General features: G+C 54.8%; 1 protein-coding gene across 4 annotated transcripts in view; it reads right to left on the reverse strand.

Annotated features, from left to right (window-relative positions):
* Nucleotides 1–3,071: 3,071 nt before the first annotated feature.
* The window catches only part of VRK3 (VRK serine/threonine kinase 3), a 28,438-nt gene continuing 9,093 nt past the window's right edge, over nt 3,072–22,416 (reverse strand). For 3 of the 4 annotated variants that reach the window (XM_058674313.1, XM_058674310.1, XM_058674311.1), the window contains 9 exons: nt 21,849–21,904; nt 19,763–19,829; nt 18,565–18,649; nt 18,190–18,295; nt 17,084–17,176; nt 13,015–13,147; nt 11,322–11,442; nt 7,394–7,506; nt 3,072–3,238 (listed from right to left, as the gene is read on the reverse strand). In XM_058674313.1, coding sequence (XP_058530296.1) covers nt 3,072–3,238; nt 7,394–7,506; nt 11,322–11,442; nt 13,015–13,147; nt 17,084–17,176; nt 18,190–18,295; nt 18,565–18,649; nt 19,763–19,829; nt 21,849–21,904 — 941 coding nt within the window. The remainder of the gene's footprint in view (nt 3,239–7,393; nt 7,507–11,321; nt 11,443–13,014; nt 13,148–17,083; nt 17,177–18,189; nt 18,296–18,564; nt 18,650–19,762; nt 19,830–21,848; nt 21,905–22,416) is intronic. The other variant, XM_058674312.1, reaches the window with a different exon arrangement.

Consider the following 22,416-nt stretch of genomic DNA (forward strand, 5'->3'; position numbering starts at 1 on the left):
TGGAATTTCCTGTGGCTTGTGTGTTGTCTTTTCTTAAAGCAAACTTGCCTGTCCAAACATTTTATTAAAAAATAAAAGATTAAAAAACTCATGCTTATCTGAAAAAAACATTTTAGTAATGTTTCTAGAGATTTATTTACTTTGTTGCTTGGGTGATGGAAGGCAGGGAGAGAGGGGGAGCTTCCACCTGCTGGTTCACCTTGAGTGCTGACAGAATCCCTCAGACTGACAGCCAAGTGCAGCCAAGACCCACGGTTTCATACGGGCGCCGGTTCTAATCCCGGCAGCTCCACTTCCCATCCAGCTCCCTGCTTGTGGCCTGGGAAAGCAGTTGAGGACGGCCCAATGCATTGGGACCCTGCACCGGCGTGGGAGACCTGGAAGAGGTTCCAGGTTCCCGGCTTTGGATCGGCGCGCATCGGCCCGTTGCGGCTCACTTGGGGAGTGAATCATCGGACGGAAGATCTTCCTCTCTGTCTCTCCTCCTCTGTGTATATCTGGCTGTAATAAAAATGAATAAAATCTTTAAAAAAAAAAAAAAAAGACCCACGGTCTCCCCCATAGGTGCAGGGGCCCAGACGCGTTGGCCATCCACTGCCCTTTCCCAGATGCTTTAGTAGGGAGCTGGGTGAGAGGCCAAGCAGCTGGACTCTGGCTGTTGCGGCCACGTGCAGATAGAAGATCTTTCTTTCTGCATCTCCTTCTTTGTATCTCGGCCAGAGCTGAGCCAAGCTGAAACCAGGAGCCAGGAGCTCTTTCAGGTCTCCCACGAGGGTGCAGGACCCCAAGGCTTTGGGCCGTTCTCCACTGCTTTCCTAGGTCACAGGCAGGGAGCTGGATGGGAAGTGGGGCAACCGGGACACCTACTGGTGCCCACATGGGATCCTGGCACATGCAAAGTGAGGACTTCAGCCACTAGGCTACCGTGCTAGGCTCAGCTGCTCCAGTTTTGATTCAGCTCCCTGCTGAATTTGAGCTGAAGATGGCTCAAATATCTGGGCCTCTGTCACACACCCAGGGGAACCTAGCTTCAGCCTGGCCCAGCCATGGCCATTGAGCCATCTGAAGTGTAAGCCAGCAGATGGAAGCTTCTCTCTCTTTTCTTGAAGATTTTATTTTTATTGGAATGGTAGATTTACAGAGAGAAGTATAGACCAAGAGAAATATCTTCCATCCGATGATTTACTCCCCAAGTGACTGCAATGGCTGGAGCTGAACTGATCCAAAGCCAGGAGCCAGGAACTTCTTCCGGGTTTGTCAAATGGGTGCAGGGTCCCAAGGCTTTGGTCCATCCTCTACTGCCCTCCCAGGCCACAAGCAGGGAGCTGGATGTTCGGAAATGAAACAGCCAGGACTTGAACAGGTGTCCATAAGGGGTCTCAGCATAGGCTATTGTGCTGGGGTTGGAAGCTTCGCTTTCAAATAAACCCATCAATCTTTTTAAACAAATTTTACAAAAAATTAACATTTGAAAGGCACAGAAGGGAGACCAGGTCATCCCCAAAGTGTACCCCCCCCCCCAGGACTCCTTTCAGTCTGGTCAGCTTGCTATGAGCCATCTCCCGCCCCTACTCTCTTCAGCTTCCCACAGCACCTGCTCAGGAGGTTCCTGGCAGTGATCTGCAAGTGGGTCACAGTGTGGGAGAAGTTAAGTTTTGTAGGAAAAAGTGCCAGTCCTACAGACTCTGAAGGATTCTGAATTGCTCCACTTCTGTGTGGGTGCCAGCTGGCAGCCACAACTTCCTCATTCAAAGTAGGCTGAGTCCAAGCTTCAGCCAATGAGGCTGCAGCGAGAAGCCACGCCCCATTCCCCCTAGCTAAGGAGTAAAGACCTGGGGAAGGGCTGCAGCCTCCCCAGCACTCGCTGCCTGGGCGGACATGGCCGCACAGCCTTCGGCGGTAGCCCTCGTGTCTGGATGCCCTTGTTGCTGTGCTGCTGTGCGACACTGGGAGTTTTCACTTGCACGGCAGGCACGCTGGAGCAGTGGGTTGGTAGCTGGACACAAGGGTGCATCCTGCACGGTGACAGTCTGAGATGACGGCAGGTGGTGGCGAAAGGGACAAAAGGGGCTCCATGTTTCTGATAAGAACTCCCTTTCCAGACACCGGTGCTCCAAGTTCTGATAAAACAATTTATTACCACAGTGTAGCAGTGTACCAGCAGGCGGGCCCCGCTGGCAGCCCCTAGGGGGCTGGATGGCGGACACCACACGGCCGCAGCTGCCTGTCTCGCTTCTTGATGCACTGGGATGGACGGCCAGTGCTCCAAGAAGCAAATGCGCATTCCAGGGATTTCTCTAGAAGTTCATCTGTAAGTAGACTTCAGGCCATGAGTCACATTATTTCTTCTTCCAAAGATCTATTTCCAAGTGTTTATGTTGAAATTCTGGGAGACAAAAGAAATGGCTGTCAGTGCCACTCAAAAGCGGCCTGGGGGACATCACTGCCCTGTCAGGCCCCTGCCCTGCACCTGCTGGACTTTCCTTTCAGGAAGGGAAACAGGGCTGTGGAGGGTGGTGTCGCGGTCGCTGTCAGTGTGCTGAGAGCAGCAGCAGGACTGGGCTCAGAACAAAACCCCAGGAAATGGTCACGTCAGGCACCGGGCATAAACAGCACCTTGCACTCCACCCGGCCTCCAGTGTTGCCATGGTGTGTGCCCTATGCCGAGCAGAGGGAGCCGCAGCGGAACAGCCAAGTGCAGAAGAGTGAGCATGGCCGAGGCTGAGCTTCCATGCAAGAGTGGACGAGGGACTGCTCTGAGGAAAGCGGACCCTGCACATGGACGAGTGGTAGCACCAAGAGGAAGGGGGGAGTGGGTGCATGAGGATGGAGGAGGGAAAGGACTGTGTCCTGACACGGTTCCTGGGGCCCACAATCCTGGGGCTAGAAGAGCCCCCTTTCCTAATGGCTGAGTCAATTGGGTTTCTGTTTCTGAGAAAGTTCTGGAAGGCTGTGGATAAACAAGTGCCTCACGGAGAACCGGCCCCGGTGCCCACATGGATGAGTGCCTAGGAGCCTGGGCAGGGATGGGGCGAGGGGGATGAAGGCTCCACACCCTTCCTACCTGGTCCCTATGGCACCATCGGGAGGTCCAGGGGGTCATAGGGCGACACACACAGGTCCTTCAGCGGAGCTTCCAGATGCTTCCTCAGCGAGGCATAGGGCGGCTTCTCCTCGTACTTGAGGGCCATGACCACCTTTAGGTACTCCTGCAGGGCCTCTGTGGTTGACATGATCCCTGGGGGTTGGGGGAGACAGGCCTGAGAGGAGTCCCCAAGGCAGGGCCTGGAAGGCTGCTCCCAGAGGCTGCTCCCGGAGGCGGTTGGGCGGGGGCACGAGGGTGGAAAGAGGGTCTCAGCAGTGGTGCCCATGGGCCCAGAGGCTCCCTGCTCCAAGCCTGAGGCACAATCATTTGTTTCTTTGAGTATCTGGTGGGCACCAGCGGAACAGTGACGTTGCTTTATCTGGAGGCCCTGGCCGCCTCCAGGTCCCATTTAAAAGCACAGCACAGTGGAGATCGGGTGTGTTCAGGGTTGGTATGGCTTCTCCCCTTACCTCCCCCTCCTCACAGATACAGCAAGAAAAAAAAAGAGAATGTAGCCCTTGATCCTTATCACCCTAATTAACTATGTAAAAATCATCTAAACAAACAAACATTTAGAAAAAGAAAAAGCACAGTGCAGTTGCTGTCCTCTCACCGTGGGTACGGACTCAGTGTGCCTGTCTCTAACATAGGCTGGCTGCTGTTGTAGCGCAGTGCGCTAAGCTGGTCCTTGCCAACACTAGCAACCCATGTGAGCACCCATTTAAGTCCTGGCTGTTCCACTTGTGATCCAGGTCTCTGCTAATGCACCCGGGAAAGCAGCAGAGGATGGCCCAAGTGCTGGGGTCCCTGCCACCCCTGGTGGGAGACCTGGCCGCTCAGGTTCTGGCTCCTGGCTTGAGAATGGCTCAGCTTCGGCCACTGCAGTCCTCTGGGGAGTAAACCAGTCGATACAAGATCTCTTTGTCTAACTCTGGCTTTCAAATAAACAAACACTTAACTAAATAAGTAAATCAATGGGCTAGCAAACTTCCACATGAAGCCTGTCACGGTGAGATGGGTGGCTCTGAGGTGAGGCTGTGTCTTGTGAAAAGCACTTGCCACGGGGCCACTGGCCTCACAGGAAAGCGGCAGCAGACGAGTGGGCGTGGCTGCCCCACAACCCACAGGTGCTGCGTGGCTGGGATTTCCAGCGAGCCTCGCCAAGGGCTGCTCTTCCATGCTTTTCACCAAATATGTCGCAGCTCCTCAGGGGACCTGGGTGGGGTGGGGGCACGCGGATCCTAGCTCTCCAAGGCGGGAGCTCCCCAACCGCAGCACCCTTATGCTTCTTAGAGGTGTCAAGGGACAGGACACAGGTACTGCAGGACCAGCTGCCTGTGTCCTGCTCGGTGAGAGGAGTCTATGCCAAATGCTGGGGCACTGCCAGACACCACAAGAGCTGCCTGCTCCCCCGGGCCAGCCCCTGGCTGCGCGGCTGACAGCCTTCAGGCCGTAGTCGGCAGCTGTGGGTGTCCTCTGCCCTTGAGCGAGGGCAGGAGAGGCACAGGGCGATTCAGAGCTGAGTTCTGAGGGAGCCTCCTGCAAACAACCACAGACACCCCCGACACAGAAGTGTTCACGTCCAGTCCTGGGGACAGCTCCACAGGCTGCAGCTCAGGCGAACGGTGACTGCGCAGCTGTGGGAAAGAGCCATGGTGGATGCGGGCACAGGGACGCCAAGACCAGTCCCGCTGGGGTGCGGACAAAAGCAAGATATAGAACGAGGTGTGTGTATGGGGAGCCTGTTCTGGTACACAAAAAAACAGAAAAACCTCTGTAAAGCACAACAGCTTGGGCCTGGTGCTGTGGTGTAGTGAGGAAAGTTATGGCCTGCAATAACTGGCATCTCAAATGGGCGCTGGTTCGTGTTCCAAACATTCCACTTGCAATCCAACTCCCTGCTAATGTCTTGGGGAAAGCATTGCTAGGTGGTCCAAGTGTCTGGACTCCTTCGGCCACAGGGGAGACCAGGCTGAAGCTCCTGGCTGTGACCTGGCCCAGGCTTGGCCACTGGAGTCATCTGTCAAGTGAACTAGTGAATGAAAGATCACTCTCTATCGCCCCCTCTCTATTTAATAATTACTTCCAAAATAAATAAATCTTTAAAAAAGAAATAATTTTACTCATCAAGCACCTAGGTTTGAAGCAGCCCTAAGGACAAAGGAAGTAGAATACAAGACATAAACAAAATCCTAATGGTTTTACAGAACCTGTACTCACTTAGCCACTGTCCTTGCTGCCCGAGGCAGCCGAGGGTGCAGCTGCCCACAGGAGGGTGGCATGAGGGCCTCCCATTCCCGAGTGGCTGGGCCCCGCTGTGTGGCTTTGCTGCTGCACTCCCCAGCCCACCTCCAGGGGTGTCCTGGGGCTCCTGTGCCCTGCCAGGAAGCCAACATGAGACTGCCCTGTGGGGGGTTGTGTGACCCCATAGAGCTGTGGTCATGCAGCCCAACCGAGCCTCCCAGAGCGGCCCTGACAAGCCAGTGCCACCTGCACGTGGGATGGTGGCCAGCACCCCCTGCACTGGCCTCAAGTGCCCCCTCCTCCACCCTCTCTAAGGCCAGAGGGGCCACCTGGCTGGACGCAGTTCAGGAATCCCCAAGTGCCCGAGAGGGAGGTTCTTTGAGGGATCCTGTGTTTAGGGGGCAGAACTGGCATGTACACCTGCCATCTGCATTACTCACTGGTTCTGCCCACGCGTGTCAATGCTATGACGTCCAGGGGGTTGCATCCCAAAAGACTGCAGAGGGGTCTGGGAAGAGACACTTTTTTTACGTTGCACACTGCAGTTTAGTTAGTTAGTTAATTTATTTATTTTTATTTTTATTGGAAAGTAAGATATACAGAGAGGAGAGACAGAGAGGAAGGTCTTCCATCCATTGATCCACTTCCCAAGTGACCACAACGGCTGGAGGTGTGCCGATACAAAGCCAAGAGCCAGGAGCCTCTTCCGGGTCTCCCATGTGGGTACAGGCTCCCAAGGCTCTGGGTCATCCTCCACTGCTTTCCCAGGCCACAAGCAGGGAGCTGGAAAGGAAGTGGGGCTGCCAGGACACAAACCAGAGCCCGTATGGGATTCCGCTGCAGCAAGTGCAAGGTGAAGATTTTAGCCACTAGGCTTCTGTGCTGGGCCCTGCAGTTTTTTTAGTGCAAAATGGCTCATTCCCCAGATGGCTGCAACAGCCAGAGCTGAGCCAATCTGAAGCCACGAGCTTCTTCCAGGTCTCCTGTATAAGTGCAGGGTCCCAAGGTTTTGGACCGTCCTCAACTGCTATCCCAGGCCACAAGCATGGAAGTAGATGGGAGGTGGAGCAGCTGGGACATGAACTGGTGCTGGTACGGGATCCTGGCATGTACAAGGCGAGGGTTTAGCCACTTAGCCATCATTCCAAGGCCCAATCTGTCCTAATAATTGTCTAAAAAGATAGCTGTCTGGGTGACTGATGGTGTTCTGCGGGTTAAGCCACAGCTGGGACCCCCTCAGCCTGTATCAGGGCACCAACTACAGTCCCAGCTGCTTGGCTTCCCTGGCTGAGAATTGCACCTGGGAAAACAGAGCTGGACGGCCCTGCAGACGGCACTCCGTCTGCTCCTCTCTGTCGCTCTGACTTCCAAAAAATAAATAAAGCCCTGTGTCTGACTCACTGCCTGACTACACTGATTTCACAACTCGCTCAAGGCTACAGCTTCTACAACTCTGCCATTGTGTATGTCTTCTCATACAGGATTCCTCAGATATGGACACCCAACACCTCTAGGAAATATTCCTCTTAAAGGAAAACCAGGGCCCAGCCCGATAGCTCAGTTGGCTAATCCTCCCCTTCTAAGCACCGAGATCCCATATTGGGCCCAGGCTCATGTCCTGGCTGCTCCATATCCCATTCAGCTCCTTGTCTGTGGCCTGGGAAAGCAGCAGAGGATGGATGGTCCAAAGCCTTAGGACTCTACACCTATGTGGGAGACTCAGAAGCTCCTGGCTCCTGGCTTTGGATTGGCTCAGCTCTGGCTGTTGCGGTCATTTGGGGAGTGAACCAGCAGATGGAAGATATTTCTTTCTGTCTCTCCTTCTCTCTGTAAATCTGTCTTTCCAATAAGTAGTAATAATAAAATAATACTAAAAACAACAAAGGAAAAGCAGCGGCAGGTGGAAGCCAGCGTGCAGGGTAGGGTCCTGTTGGGGAGGGTGTGTGTCTGCATGGTGTCCTGCTCACAGCCCTCCATGAGATTTGAAGATTTGTTTTCCCACAGTGAGTGTGCACCTCACACACAGCTGGAAAAACTCAGAAAAGGGCACAAATAGAGGCCAACCTGAGGAAGGAGGACCAGGTCGCTGTCCCATGCGCACCCCTCTTCCTGATGTACCTGAGGGCCGGATCAAGGGACCACGCAGTCCTGCCAGGCTCTCCGGGTTGTCAAGAAACCTGAAGGTATACAAGGTCATGGGAAAGGTCACTCGGAGAAGGAGAGCAGCCCTGTCACGCTGTGCGCACATTTGCTGTGCTGTCCGTGGCTGTTACACCCCTACAGCTGCTGTGCCCGCAGAGCCCCCTGCTGCTGGAGGCACCTGTTCCCACCACCTGACCACACAGGGTCTCGGTGTGTGCTTCCAGCACTCGGCACATCCAGCTGGCTCATTAGCCTGGGCCTCTCCAGGAGTAACCCTGAGACCTGCCTGAACCCCTGTGCCACCCCCACCTCCTCAGGTGGCTGCCTCCAATATGCCACCGTGGACAGGAAGCAAAGCCGCAGAAACACCCCGCAGGAAGTGACCAGTGCATAGGTGCTAGTTCACAAAGCACTGAGGCAGGGAGGTGGGGCTTTGCCTGGCTCCGCCCTCCAAGAGCAGCCGGTCTTCTCCATTTCCTCCGCGCTGTGTCCCCAGGTGGCCACAGAGCGCAGTGGGTGTGGATTTGGGGGGATACAAGCATCTCTAGCAAGCAGGCAAATTCACAAACAGGCAATGTGTGATTAAAAAGCAACTGTACATATACACACCCATGCACACAGCATGTGAACATACAAGTTCAAAGACACACACGGAGCCCATTACTGCCTATGCTCTGCCTTAGGCCCCATCGTTTTCTCTGCTCACTGTGTCCATCCAGTCCCTGGCTGCTGCCCTTGCCTTTGTCTCCCCAAAGGCAAAGTCCCAAAGCTCCATCCTCCTGCTCTCCCACTCTCCTCCCCACTCCATCCTTCCACACTCTGGGCCTCTTGCAAGCCCCCCTCCATGCACCCTGACAGAACCCTGTCCCTCCAGTCACGGCCCTGCCCTGACTCTCCAGTGCCCCATGGTTAATGCTTCTCCTACACCAGCAAAAACATCCTTGGGTCCTGTGCAATGGCTCAGTTGGCTAACCCTCAACCTTCAAGCGCCAGTATCCCATATGGGCGCCAGTTCATATCCTTGCTGCTCTACTTCCCAACCAGCATACTGCTTATGGCCTGGGAAAGCAGTGGAGGATTAGCCTTGGAACCTTGCAATTGCATGGGAGACCCAGAAGAAAACTCCTGGCTCCTGGCTTCGGATTGGTACAGCTCTGGCCCTTGCGGCAACGTGGGGAGTGAACTCACTGGATGGAATCTTTTTCTCTAGAGTCTGCCCCTCCTCTCTATAAAAATCTGCCTCTCCAATTACAGTAAATAAATTTTAAAAAAAAAAGATTTTATTTTTTATTGGAAAGTTGTACATACAGAGAGGAGAGACAGAGAGAAAGATCTTCCATCTGCTAATTCAATCCCCAAATGGCTGCAGAACCCACAGCTGCACCAATCTGAAGGCAGGAGCCAGGAGCCTCTCCTGGGTCTCCCATGTGGGTGCAGGGTCCTAAGGCTTTGGGCCGTCCTTGACTGCTTTCCCAGGCCACAAGTAAGGAGCTAGATGGGCTGCTGGGGTTAGAACTGGCGCCTACATGAAATCCTGGTGCGTGCAACGCGCTAGGATTAGCCCCTAGGCTACTGCACTGGGCCCAAGGTAAACACATTTTAACAAAAAAAATCCTGGTCTCAGATGCATGGCACAGTACTGTCCCCTTATGGGCATCCTGGTACTCCCTGGAGGAGTAACACTCCTGGGGTGGTGGCCCAGCAGTGACCCTGTCAGGTCGGCCTCTGGTTCCCTTGTGGGCAAAATATCACCTCACTGCAGCCCAGGGCAGTGCTTGGCGAGCACCAGCTGGCTGAAAGAAGCCTTCCCTGATGCAGCCAGATGAGCCTCCCACAGTGTGTGGGCATGAGGTCAGAGCGGCCTTCTCTGCAGTCGGGCAGCCTGAGGTCCGAGGACTTCATAGCTGCTCGGTGACCTGGACAGATGCCCTCAGACCCTAAGGGTACTCACTGTGGAGTTACCTGAGCAGAGTGGCACCCGCACAGTGCCTGCCACAGACAAGTGTATGGCAAATGTTGGCCTTGTACATGTCGCTAGAAGCAGGCCCACATGAGGTGACACAGCCCTTCCTGGGTGTGTGTGAGTGGGAGGCCTGGACCAGTGTGGGGGTGGTGAAGGCGGGGCTCCCTGGGGGAAGGACAATGAACTTGAGGGTGCAATGCAGGGAACGATGCCCTGTAAGCCAATCATCCACACCCAATACTTCTTGTCTCCCAGGGATACGGTCCTGGGTAACACCTAAGCAGACAGGTGCAGCAGTCCCTGGGGGAGGCCAGGCAGCGCCATGGATGGAATCACAGGCCACGTGACAGACAGCAAGGAACAGCGCGATCTGGAGCTGCAGAGGTCCTTGTGGTCTGCCATCCGTGCTCAGTAATGGCAGGACAGCCCAATGCGTTACAGAGAGACAGGGAGAGATGGAGTCACAGAACTTGTATCCCAATGGACTGTCATTTTCTTATTTCATTATTTACCTCTTGCTGTTAAATCTCTCAGTGGGACTAGTTTAGCAACTCCGCTTGTCCACAGGTGAGGATAAGAAAACACAGCGGTTATGGGGCTCCATACAAACGGCAGCCTGGGATGTACACTGAGGGCCAGTGGTAGGTGTGTGAGTACATGACTCCATTTGCCTACAACCTCACATAGGTGGTTTCAAAGCAGGAGCCAGAAACAGTGCATGAAGGAGAGCTAGGGCTGGTTGATGCTGAAATACAGTGCAGAGCATAAAGAGAGCCAGGAAGACAGGGGCCCACCGCAAAAGAGCAACTGAACACACCTAAGTGAATACATCAGAGCCTTCAAGTGCCTGCCCACAGTCGATGGGGGGAGACAGCAGGTGCAAAGCAGGCGAAGTCACACGAGAGCAAGAGGCCATGTGCCCGAATGACGCGGCACTCAGAACCAGGAAGTGCAATGCATGTCACATGCTCTGCTGAGGCACTCCCCTGCCTTCCCACACCACCCTTTCAGCTAACCTCACCCTTTCCTGGGTTTCTGAGGGCAGCTCCTACCATATTACTGAGACCCAAGTCAGCTCACTCTACACCTCTACTTCAGAGGTGGCAGTGACCGCTGTGAATGACCCATGCATGGGTAACACTGGGCCTCCAAAGCCACACTGCATCGGGACCACAAGCTCTGTACCTGCAGGACCCTCCGCTGTCACACAGGGTATTGTCACACAAGCTCCAGCACTCTGCACCCAGCTGCCTGCTGTCTCTGGTACTGAGCCCAGATCCTCGGCAGGTCCTCTCCCAGTGTGTGGTGCCAAGCCACACAGGGCTGCCTGCTGTCCGTGGTACTGAAACCCACACACTCAGCACCTCCCACCATGGCCTCCTACTGTGTGCTGTCCGTGGTGCTGAACGCCTAAACCAGACTTGGCAGGACCTGGTGGTTATCTTTGTGGAGGTGAAAACATTAGGCAGCTAGTGGTAGGATATGCTGGGCAGGGCCTGGGCCTAACCTGCTCAGGCTGAGCACGTGGCATAAGTGATGACTTGAGATGCCCTGGACGCTCAGAGCTCTACGAGTCTGACTCCAAGTCCTTGCACAGCTCAGGGTGGGTGTAAACCAGTGCCACCTCAAAGAGGCAGGCACCGAGACACGAGAAGGGTGACGCTTCTTACACAATGCTCCACAGCAGTACGGGTGTGGCCCCGCAGCCCACACTGCTGCCTGCTGGGACGGGCAGTGGAGCACGCGCTGGAGACGGCAGGGGCCTCCGGCTCTGTCAGATGCTGCTTCCCCTCCCTTCCTGGCCCCGGCTGGGTCCTGAGCTCTTGCCCGCCTGTAGGGTGCCAAGCTGGTGCTGGATCCTCCTGACCCCCCACCCCCCCAACTCACTTCTGTTTCTGCTTCATGATATCCTCGGTGTTGGGCAGGCAGCTTGTCCACGGCAGGACCCCGTACAGCCACTTCAGCATGCAGTAGCCTAGGGCCTGCAGGTCACTGCGGCGGGAGGGCCCTGGAGGGGGAGGGGCAGCTCAGTCCTGACACTCCTCTCTGATGTGTCCACACCTTCTGTTGCTCTCTCAACTCAGCTATGCACACGTCTCATCAGCTGGCCCTTCGTGCGCGCGCTCACCCTGCAGCCCCTCACTCACTGGCTCATCCACACTCACTCCTCGCCTGCTCTGCTTTCACTCATGCAGTCGACGAATGCCCATGCCAGGCCCCATCACACATTCGGAGAGCCCGGACAAGAGTTGGCCTGGGTCCCAGCCCTTGGTAGTCAGGGGACACAGTCTGAGCTACAGGCAAGACAGGCCAGGTCCTGGGGAGCAGAGAGACAGGACCCCGACCCCACGTGGAGCATGGAGGAGACTGAGGTGGACCCCTCCTTCTACCCCTTGCTGTGGGCTTAGAGGACCATCTGTGCAAACCCTCGGTAACCACTGGGTACCAACTGCGCCAACCTCTGCTGCCTGGGACGGCGTGCGGTTTCTCTCCCCGCCCTGGAATCCAGCGCGGGAGGAGCACGTGGGCAGCAAGCGGGTTACACTGTGCCTGCAACACTAGCACCTCACACGGCTGTGCGCATGTCCTAGCCGCTCTGCTTCTGAGCCAGTTCCCTGCTTGTGCACCTGGGAAGACAGTGCAGCATTGCCCCAAGAGCCTGGGCCCCTGCCAACTGCACGAGACCCAGCTGAAGTTCCTGGGTATTTATTGACTTTGGCCACTTGGGGATTGAACCAGAAGATGGAAGATCTTTTTCTCTCTCTAGCTCTGCAACTCTTTTATAAAAAAATAAATAAATCTTTTAAAAAGAAATACAGTTTGGGACTGGTGCAGTAGTCTAGTGGCTAAACCCTACCGCCTTGCATACACCATATGGGTGCCAGTTCTAATCTCAGCAGCCCCGCTTCCCATCCAGCTCCCTGCCTGTGGGCTGGGAGAGCAGTTGAGGATGGCCTGGCCCAAAGCCTTGGGATCCTGCACTCACGCAGGAGACCTGGGGGAAGCTCCTGGCTCCTGGCTTCAGATTGGCACAGCTCTGGCCTTTGCAACGACTTAGGGAGTGAATCAATAGACAGAGGATCTTCCTTTCTGTCTCTCCTCCGCTCTGTATATACGACTTTCCAATAAAAATAAAATAAATCTTAAAAAACAAAAACAGACAAAAAAATCTTAAAATAAAATAGTACAGTTCAAGGAAGCTGCCCTGGATCACCCTCCTACTCCGTGCGTGACTCCTGGATCATCTCAGGCTCACCCGAGGCTCCAGCTGGTGCTACCCGAGACACTGCAGTGACCTGGGCCTTCGCCTGGACTTACGCCCACACTCCAGATGTGCCCATCACTGCCCCCTCAGACTCTCTGGACAACTCTAGGGCAGCTGTCACCTCCCAACGCCACACCACGCCATGAACCCCATCTTCTGTTACTCAAGCTGCCCTGTGCCCTGCTGTGGTGGTGTTGAACTCCAGGCTCTAGTATCAACCCTCTTCTGTCCTTGGGGTGCCTCTCTGTCCATATGTCTGCCATCCGCAGGACAGACCTGTCCCCACGGTCCCAAGCCTCCCCGCTGGCCCCTTACCGCAGCCCTTGTGCAGATCCATGCTAATGAACTCGAGGTCCCCCTCATGTGGACTCCTGCTGCCTTCCACGTAGGCCACGTGCCTGCCCTCTGGGCAGTAGCGGTAGGTGAAGCCGTAGCCCCCCAGGGTCACCTGTGCACGAGGGAAGAGCATACCAACTTGGAGTCAGGAGTGCAGGTTCGAGTCAACCAATCCATGTACAAGGTGCACTCACCTAACACGGCCAAGGCCTGTTCTTGGAAAAAAAAAAAGAAAGCCAAATGGTTGCAAAGGTGAGAAGTGAAAAGAGGCCAAACAAACTATTTGTATCATCCCACCCCAAGCCCACTGCCCCAAAGGAACCATGAGTAACTCTACCCATTCCACATGTCCACGTTTCACGCAGCCAGATGAATGCTGTGAGGGGGCAGGGCTCTGGATTTTTATAGAGGAAGCATACACTCCGTTATTTTACACTCAACATTTTGCATTTGTTAAAAAGATTTCTTGGGTCCGGCATGATAGCATAGTGGTTAAAGTCCTCACCTTGAACACTCTGGGATCCCATATGGGTGCCGGTTCTAATCCCAGCAGCCCTGCTTCCCATCCAGCTCCCTGCTTGTGGCCTGGGAAAGCAGCTGAGGACGGCCCAAAGCCTTGGGACCCTGCACCCGTGTGGGAGAACTGGAAGAGCTCCTGGCTTCGGATTGGCACAGCACTGGCCGTTGCATCTGCTTGGGGAGTGAACCATCGGACGGAAGATCTTCCTGTCTCTCCTCCTCTCTGTATATCTGTCTTTCCAATAAAAATAAATAAATCTTTAAACAACAAAAAAAATTTCTCTTTATTTGAAAGGCAGGTTTACAGAGAGACAGACACAGGGAGAGAGGTCTTCCACCCACTGGTTCATTTCCCAAATGGCCAAAACGGCCAGAACTGAGCTGATCCAAAGCTAGGAGCCAGAAGCTTCTAAGTCTCCCACATGGACATAGGGGCCCAAAAACTTGGACCACCTTTTGCTGCTCTCTCAGGCCATAAGCAGTGAGCTGGATTAAAGTGGAGAGTCTAGGATATTAACTGCTGCATACATAGGACGCCAGCACTGGAGGTGGAGGATTGGTCTGCTATGCCATCATGCCAGCCCTAGTTTTTGCAATTTTAAACAATTAGCATTCATTTCCATTTATTTGAAAGATAAAGTTTCCATGACTGGTTCATTCTTTCAAATGCCCACAACGGCTGTGGTTGGGCCCAGGCTGAAGCTGTGAGTCAGCCCTCATAGTCTCCCACATGGCCGGCAGGGACCAAACCCCTGAACAATCACCTACACTACCTCCCAGGATCTGCCTCAGCAGGAAGCTGCAGCTGGACAGAGTGGCTGGGACTCAAACCTAGACAGTCAGATAAGGAGTGGTGTGGGCATCCCAGCTGGTAGCTTGACCAGCCGGACAAACATGCGCCCCTCTGGACAGGGACTCTGGAGCCCGGGAGCCTGCTCTGATTTCAGTTTAGCCCTTGGCTACCTGTGCAAACATGGGTGGGTTAGGGTGTCTCTGCTTTGGCTGCTCCACTTACATCCCTCCACAAACGGTTGCTCGGAGGCTCAGGGAGGCCGAGCTGCAAGGCGCTCCCAGGGCAGGTGCACAAAACTGCATGCAATCCGTCAGACAAGCAGCAGACAACTGTCGGCCCTGCCTGAGGGCCTCGCACCCCGCGCTCCCCTCACTCCTGCTCACTTCCAATGCTGGGCTGGTCCTCTTGATGCAGCAAGCCGACTGGGCCTGGGCATTGAGACCTGCCGTTGGACATCACCCGTGTGTCTGCTGGCTGTTTCTGGTAAGGGGGTGTTTGAGTGGAACAAGTAGAGCCAACTGCACTCCATGCTGGGGTGGGTCTCACCCCTCTGCTGGAGACTGAAGCAGAGCAGGCAGCTGAGAGGGACTCCTGTCTGCCAGGAGCAGTGTCCGCACACTGACACGCTGGCTCCTTCCCGGCCTCATGCCTGCTGGCTGGCCCGCGGACCGGAACACACACCGCCAGCCCTGCTGGGGCCCAGCTGGTGAGCGGAGTATCAGTCTCCAGCCACACAGTTGTCTCACACATGCCTCACACACGCATGTAACACACACCTATACACAGACACACACATTTACATATGCCACCCAACACACAGATGCACTCACACACATATCTGTGCACGGAGGCGTGCACCTACACGAGACACACACACACTGTCCCTGTGGCTGTGTCTGGAAAAGGAGCGCACAGTTCCGGGGTTTTCTGCAGTGGCTCTGGTGCTCACGTGGTCAGCTTCGGCTGCAATCGCTCACCGGAAGGAAAGCCTGCCTGACCATAAGCAACGCACAAGCCAGATGAGCCCAGTGATGGAAGAGCCAGCTTCCCAAAGACAAGGCTCACACGCCCAGATCCAGCCAGGCCTGAAGGCTGTGGAGGCCTGGGCTTTTCCATCCTAAGGAGCGGTAAGTTGCACACCCACCCCTGTGTGCTAAATTGGGGTTCTTTCATTTATAACTGAAAGAGTACTTAAAGTTTATTTTAAAATTCTCTGGAATCAGCACCCTGGCTGGGGGTGTGCGGCAGGTGTTTCTTGTTTTAACTATTACAATTGGCATTGTCAGAACATCTCCTACATGTGTCTTCAAACAGTCTGTAACTGGGTGGGTAGCAGAGTTTCTTCGAAGAGCAGCTGGGAGGCCAGCGGGGCACAGCACGTTAAGCTGTCACTCGTAGAGGTGCCGACTGGAGTCCTGGCTGCTCCACTTCCAAACCAGTTCCCTGCTGGCTGGTGTGTCTGGAAAAGCAGCAGACAGTTCAACTTCTTGGGCCTCTGCGACCCACTTGGAAGGTCAAGATGGAGCTCCAGGCTCCTGGCTTTAGCCTGGCCCAGGCTTGGCTGTTGTGGCCATTTGAGGAGTGAATCAGCAGCTGCAAGTGCCCTCGGGCTCACTCTATAATGCAAATAAATATTTAAAAAGAAAAAAAAAAAAAGAGAGGAACTGGTCCTGGTGTGCTAGCCTAGTAGCTAATGTCCTCGCCTTGCACACACCAGGATCCCATAGGGGCACCAGTTCATATCCAGGCTGCCCCACTTCCCATCCAGCTCCCTGCCTGTGGCCGGGGAAAGCAGTCGAGCACGGCCCAAGTCCTTGTGACCCTGCACTCACATGGGAGACCCAGAAGAAGCTCCTGGTTCTTGGCTTCAGACTGACTCAGCTCCAGCCATTGTGGACGCTTGGGAAGTCAATCATCGGACAGAAGATCTTCCTCTCTGTCTCTCCTCCTCTCTGTATATCTGACTTTCCAATCAAAAAAAAAAAAATTGAAGTCACATTAAGTTTAAGTAGATAGCTAATTTTTTTACTGGAAAGGTTTATTTACTTTTTTATTTACTGGAAAGGCAGATACACAGAAAGATCATCCATCCGCTGGCTCACTCCCCAAGTAGTAAGCTGGAGCTGAGCCAATATGAAACCAGGAGCCTCTGCTCCTGCTGGGGCTGAGCCAATACAAAACCAGGAACCAGGAGCCTCTTCTGGGTCTCCCATGTGGGTACAGGTTCCCAAGGCTTTGGGCTGTCCTCGACTGCTTTCCCAGGTCACAAGCAGGGAGCTGCATGGGATGTGGAGCAGTTAGGATTATAACTAGCGCCCATATGGGATTCCGGCGCATGCAAGGTGAGGACTTTAGCCATGAGGCTATTGTGCCAGGCCCAATTGCTATTTTCAAATTACCTTTTAAGAAGGTAACTGCATTTCCAGTAAATGACATTAGTGCTTTTCATTTTGACCACCCAGGGGGTGAAAAATAATAGACTGTTCTAATTTGTACAACAAATTAGATGGGCAGCATCTTTCCAAACATTCCAGGAACCTGTGGACTGCTTTTTCAATGAGCTGTTCTTCTCATCCTTTGCCCGTTGGCTAGCACGTTGCCTAACTTTCCTTAGTCCACAGGACCTCTTTCTGACGGGCAACCACCCTTTGTGTGAAATAAGCACTGTCCGTGGCAGTGGGGAACGGAAGGGACCCTGGGCCGGATCCCTGCCAGGCGAGAGAATCTGGTTCTCACCTGGCTCAGGTCATGTGGGCTCACAAAGACGCTCGCAGCCGTCACGTTGCCATGGACGTACTCGTTCTCATGGAGGAACTCCAGGGCATCCAGCTGGGAGGGGACGGGGCATCTCTGAGTGACACAGCTCGCACAAATGCTGTCGGCTGAGCGAGCTCACGCTGCTGGCTGCAGCCGGTCAAAGATGCCTGTGGCTGTCTGGGAGGTGAGGGCAGTCACAGGCCGGGGAGCAGCGAGTTATCTGGTGTTCCTCTGCACCAACAGCCTCATCCCTCCAGAGCACAGGCAAGCAGCTTCCATCTGCAGCTCCAGTGTGCCCACTGCACTTCCTAGGGGTCTGTCTTGTCCTGACTGTGTCACTCCCTCCTGTACCCCAGGCCACACCAGGCACCAGATTCCACCTGCTCTACTTCAACAAACAGCCTGGTGGGGTTCCTCAGGCAGAGCCTCACGCAGCCCACATCTGCTCCAGTCCACCCCCACAGTGTCCCTGAGACCTGCAGTATCAGAAGCTGACCCTGCCCTTCTGCTCCCCATTCTCCTGGCACCCTCCTAACAGAACCCTCAGCTCCTCAGACTGGGGTTCAGGCTGTGTGGCCTGGTTGCTGCTGATCACTCCACTCTGACTTGGCATGTCACTGCCCCTGATGTACAGAGGACCTTCCTGTTCACACCAGCGTGTGAGGTGGTTCCTCTCGGAACCACTGCTCGATAGCGCTGCCCTGGCCACACTGTGAGTGCCAAGCCATGAAAACCAGGACTGGACAACTCGCTGCTCTACCCTGGCTCCTGGAAAGGATAAACGGGTGAACCAACGACAGAAGCCATATGCTCTTTCCCATATCAGCTTCTGCAAAGCAGCTGTGCCCTTGGCATTTTCTGTCCCCTTGTTCCCACTCCCCAGGTATGTACTGGCTTAGAGATCACCTCTGCCAGGAAGCCCACCCCAGTGCTCATCTGGAGGCCAGGGCCCTTCGTTCACACCGAGGACTCCCCAGGAACAATGCCTGTGCCCCAGTCCTGTCTGCCTGCATCAGGGCACAGAGCGGTGGGGGCCTGTGGCACACGGCAGCACCCACCCAGATGCAGCAATCTCAGGTACGTACCAGCCGGCAGGCCACCTGCAGCACACACCTGTCCGACACCACATGCTGTGGGGCATCTTCTAGGGCCGCCTGGAGGCTCCTCCCCAGGCTGGGAAACACCAAGAACCTGGAAGAAGACACCAGCATCCCAGCAGGTGGGGAACCCAGGGACGTCAGGGATGCAGGCACGCCAGGGGCAGAGACGGAGCAACTGTGGCTGAGGGCTGCAGGGCCTGGCCCCAGTGGACAACAGGGTTCCCATGGGCCCGGCATGAGCCAGGCTCAACACTGCAGGGAGCAGGCAAGCAAGTGAGTGGCCCGTGGCTCCTGAGTCCCAGCAGACCTGCATGTGGCCATGGGAGAAGGTAAGACAGGGTGGCATGGGAGGGGGCTCACCTGTACTTGTCCTGGTGAATGCCAAAACCCACACAGGTGGGGACTGCCAGGAGGGGGTTTGATCTCAACTTCTTCCACTTGTTCACTGTGGGGAGGCAGAGGCTCGAGGTCAGAGATCACTTGGTTCAGACCCCTGGGGATAACAGCCCATCTCACACGGACCCAGAGTCTCCCGGCTAGAGGCAACACCTTTGGAGGAGGGTGATGGCGGGAGGTGTGTGGGGTCAGGGTGGTGCAGGCGGCCTGTGCAGGTCTGACATGCATGTCCATGGGTGACAGGTGGTGACTTCTTGTACATAAATCTCTGGTGAGTGGAGGGAATTGGAATGGTAGAGGACAGCTGGCCCGGTCAACAGGTGCCCAATACAGCCACGGGTCACTGGACTACACCTCTGTCTTTCCTATAGGACCTCAGTGCGCTGGGACTGTCGGCCGGCTGACTGGGGGAACAGAACCAATGCCGGGGTGACTGCCAATTCTTTGATGTCAATATATCCCACCATATCCAATCCCGAGCCCCCCAGGGACCTGACTGAAGGTGGCAGGGGCCAGAGGCATGTCAGCCTCACTCTGGGCCCTGCCCTCCCTGCACAGCTGCAGCCATCAACAGCCCGGGGACAGGGAAGAGATGGTGGGGGACACGACAACCTGCTGGGCATTTACTTGTGCTTTACATGTAACATGCCTGGCTGCAAGCCTTATGATTTTGTATAACGGCTGTGTGTGACAACCAGACTGCAGGGGCCAGCACTGGCGCACAGTAGTGGAAGCTGCTTCAAGTCTCAGCTGCACTGCTTCTGCTCTGGCTCCCTGCAAATGCAGCTGGGAAGGCAGCAGCAGACTGAGTCCTTGGACGCCCTGCCACCCAAGTTCGAGATCTAGACAGTTTCAGGCTTCCGGCTTTGGCCTGGCCCAGCCCCACCTCTTGCTGCCATTTGGGGAGTCAACCAGCAAGTGGAAGATCCTTTTTTTTTGTTTTGTTTCTCTTCCCCTTCTCTGTTATTCTTTCTTTCAAATAAATACATCTTTTGATAAAATCAATCAGCTTGCAGAATGCCTAAGAATGGCATGTTTGCCCGAGGAGATGGCCTGAGCCAGGTGTGACATCACCGTCTGTCCCATGAGTGATGAGAGTCAGGGACGACACTCGGGGTGCAGACAGGACTGATGGAGCCGTGGCCCACTCCCCACAGAGTACCTTGCAGAGGCTTGGCGGCCCGCTGGAAGAAGTTCTGCTCGTTGAACAGGCGTCCGTCCTTGGCATCCTGGTGGGAAGGGCACAGAGCTGTCACACTGGACTTGGGCAGGTGGTTCCGGCTCACCACAGGCAGTTAGTACCCCAACTAAGGCAGCAGCAACTGGATCTTTACCAAGTCCCCTGGACCTGAACCCAATTTTTGGGGAGCGGCCTGGGCACACAACTGGGACCACAGGCTCTCAGCACCTACACCCCTTTGTTATTGTATGTTAGGATCCACAGCTTCCCTAGACACACAGCCTTCAGTTAAAACCTATGTTGCCCAGCCCCCTTTGCATTAAAGGCTGACCCCATGACCAAATTCTGGCCAATGAGATGCAAGCTGGAGAAATGAGGGTCAGCTTCCAGCTTTGATCCTTAAAAGGCTGGGGCAGGCCCTTCCTCTTCTCCTGTTTCTGTAAGCTGGAACCCAGGGTGACAGCAGGAGCTAAAACAGCCATTCCTGCCTGAGATGGAGGTAACCGAATTAAGGGAGACAGAGTAACAAGAAAGAAGAAAACTGGGCTCCATGAAGAAGGAACCATCTTAGCCCTGGGCCACTGCCTTACAATTGAAAATGAAGAAGCAATAAAGTGCCACATTGCAGAAACCACTGTTAATACGGGATCTTTTTTTTTATAAAAAATGGCAAACCACTTATGCTGAACACAGCTGATGCAGCTGTCTTTTTTTTTTAAGCTTTATTTATTTTTTATTGCCATGGTAGATCTACAGAGAGAAGGAAAGAGAGAGAGAAAAGATCTTCCATCCACTGCTTCACCCCCCAAGTGGCCACAGTGGCCAGAGCTGAGCCAATCCAAAGCCAGGAGCCAGGAGCTTCTTCCGGGTCTCCTATGCAGGTGCAGGGTCCAAGGTTTTAGATTGTCCTCCACTGCTTCCCCAGGCCACAAGCAGTGGGTTGGATTGGAATTGGAGAATCCAGGACACAAACTGGTGCCCATATGGGATCTTAGCACATGCAAGGTGAGGATTTAGCCACTGTGCCATCGCAACCGGGCCCTGCAGCTGTGTTCTTAAGGCCTGGCTCCACCTGCGATTCTATCTTCCTGCTAATGTGGACCATGGGAGTCAGCAGTGACAGCTCATGTCCTCGAGTCCCTGCCAATCACATGGGAAATCGAGGCTGAACTCCTGCCTCCTGGAGTTGGCCTGGCCCAGTCCTGGCTGTTAGTTATTTGGGCGAGTAAATCAGCAGATAGGAGCATACTCTCTTCCTGACTTTGTGTCTCTCACATAAACAATAAATAAATCATTTGTAAAACCCCAAAGCTGTGCTTGTGAAATGCTCGGCCTGCTGGCAGGCATAGAACCGGCCTGCAGTGGCAGGTGCAACCCAGCGCTCGGGGCCTGGCTCTGAGTCCATGCTCATAAACCATTCCTGTGGCCTCTGTCCAAGGCTGAGAAGGGGTGCCCACTGGGGATACCCATGGTTCTCAAGAACATGAGACAAATGGGGGGAAAATAAAGTCATTCATAATCCCAGCACCCATGGCAGGGCTGCAGACCACGATGCTACCCTCTCGCCATTCATGTCCTCTGCCAATGGCCTCTCCTGCCCACACAGCCTCTCCAGCCTGCTCTGCTGCCCTCTTCCTTCTGGGCTCCCCTAGTGCAGGTATCTGGCCTGCTGAGCCGTGCACTATGGACCAACTGTGTGTGGGGCCTCATTTCATTTGCACAGCAGAGGCCCCGACACCCAGCATGGCGATACAAGGTCGGTGATCAGCTAAGTGCTTGCTGTATAAATAGGTGGGCCATAGTTGCATGCAATAGTGAGCCAGTGAGTCCCACAACGGGATGTTCCTGGCTCCATTCACAGATGTGGGAATTCAGCACTCTGAGGGATGTCCCTACCCAGGTCACCTTAGCCAGGAGGCAGCAGAGCCAATTCAGGGTGCAGCTGTCAGCTCCGGTGAGAAAGACCTGGGCAGCCAGCCCGGCCTGGGTCCCACTGCCCTCAGGTGCCAGGCTGAGCTCTCCCAGTCCACGGGAGAGGCTCAGTCTGTCTCCACTGGGGACCACTTACCAGTTTGAGTGAGAATCCATGTTGCTGGGTATTCTTGAGGCCAGAGGTGGGCTCAGCTGCAGAGGGACAGAGAAAACATGGCTATGTCCCACCTGTGAAGGTCATGGTCTCGCTCTTCCAACTTCCCAGCAAGCAGCGGCAGCTTTTGGGACCTCGTTGCTACAACCCACTCCTTCCTGTTTCTGATGGGTTCTCTGTTGACATCTGGCAGGGCAGCACAGGGCAGGGCAGGACAGGGCAGGGCAGGGCAGCTCTGACATGGCTCTGCCTATGAGGTCAGCCTGGGCAGCCTGGGCAGCCTGCAGCTCGGGGTCAGGAGCAATGCCGGAGTCACACAAGTGGTTCCAGGGATCTCAACTCTGCACACGCACGGCTGATGCTTAGCACGTGACTTCCCAAGGGAAGGAGCCGAGTGTCTGTGGACTAGAGGCTTATCATAAACCAAGAACACCTGGTGTGTTCACTGATCTTGGAGCCACCAAGTGCTAATGCTACCTCTCCCTCACGTCTCTCTCTGGTCCTAAGAAATGGAAGCAGGCCTCCTTAACCCCAAGGCTGTCTCCTCCTT

Source organism: Ochotona princeps, chromosome 16 (assembly GCF_030435755.1).
Source record: "Ochotona princeps isolate mOchPri1 chromosome 16, mOchPri1.hap1, whole genome shotgun sequence".
NCBI lineage: Eukaryota > Metazoa > Chordata > Mammalia > Lagomorpha > Ochotonidae > Ochotona > Ochotona princeps.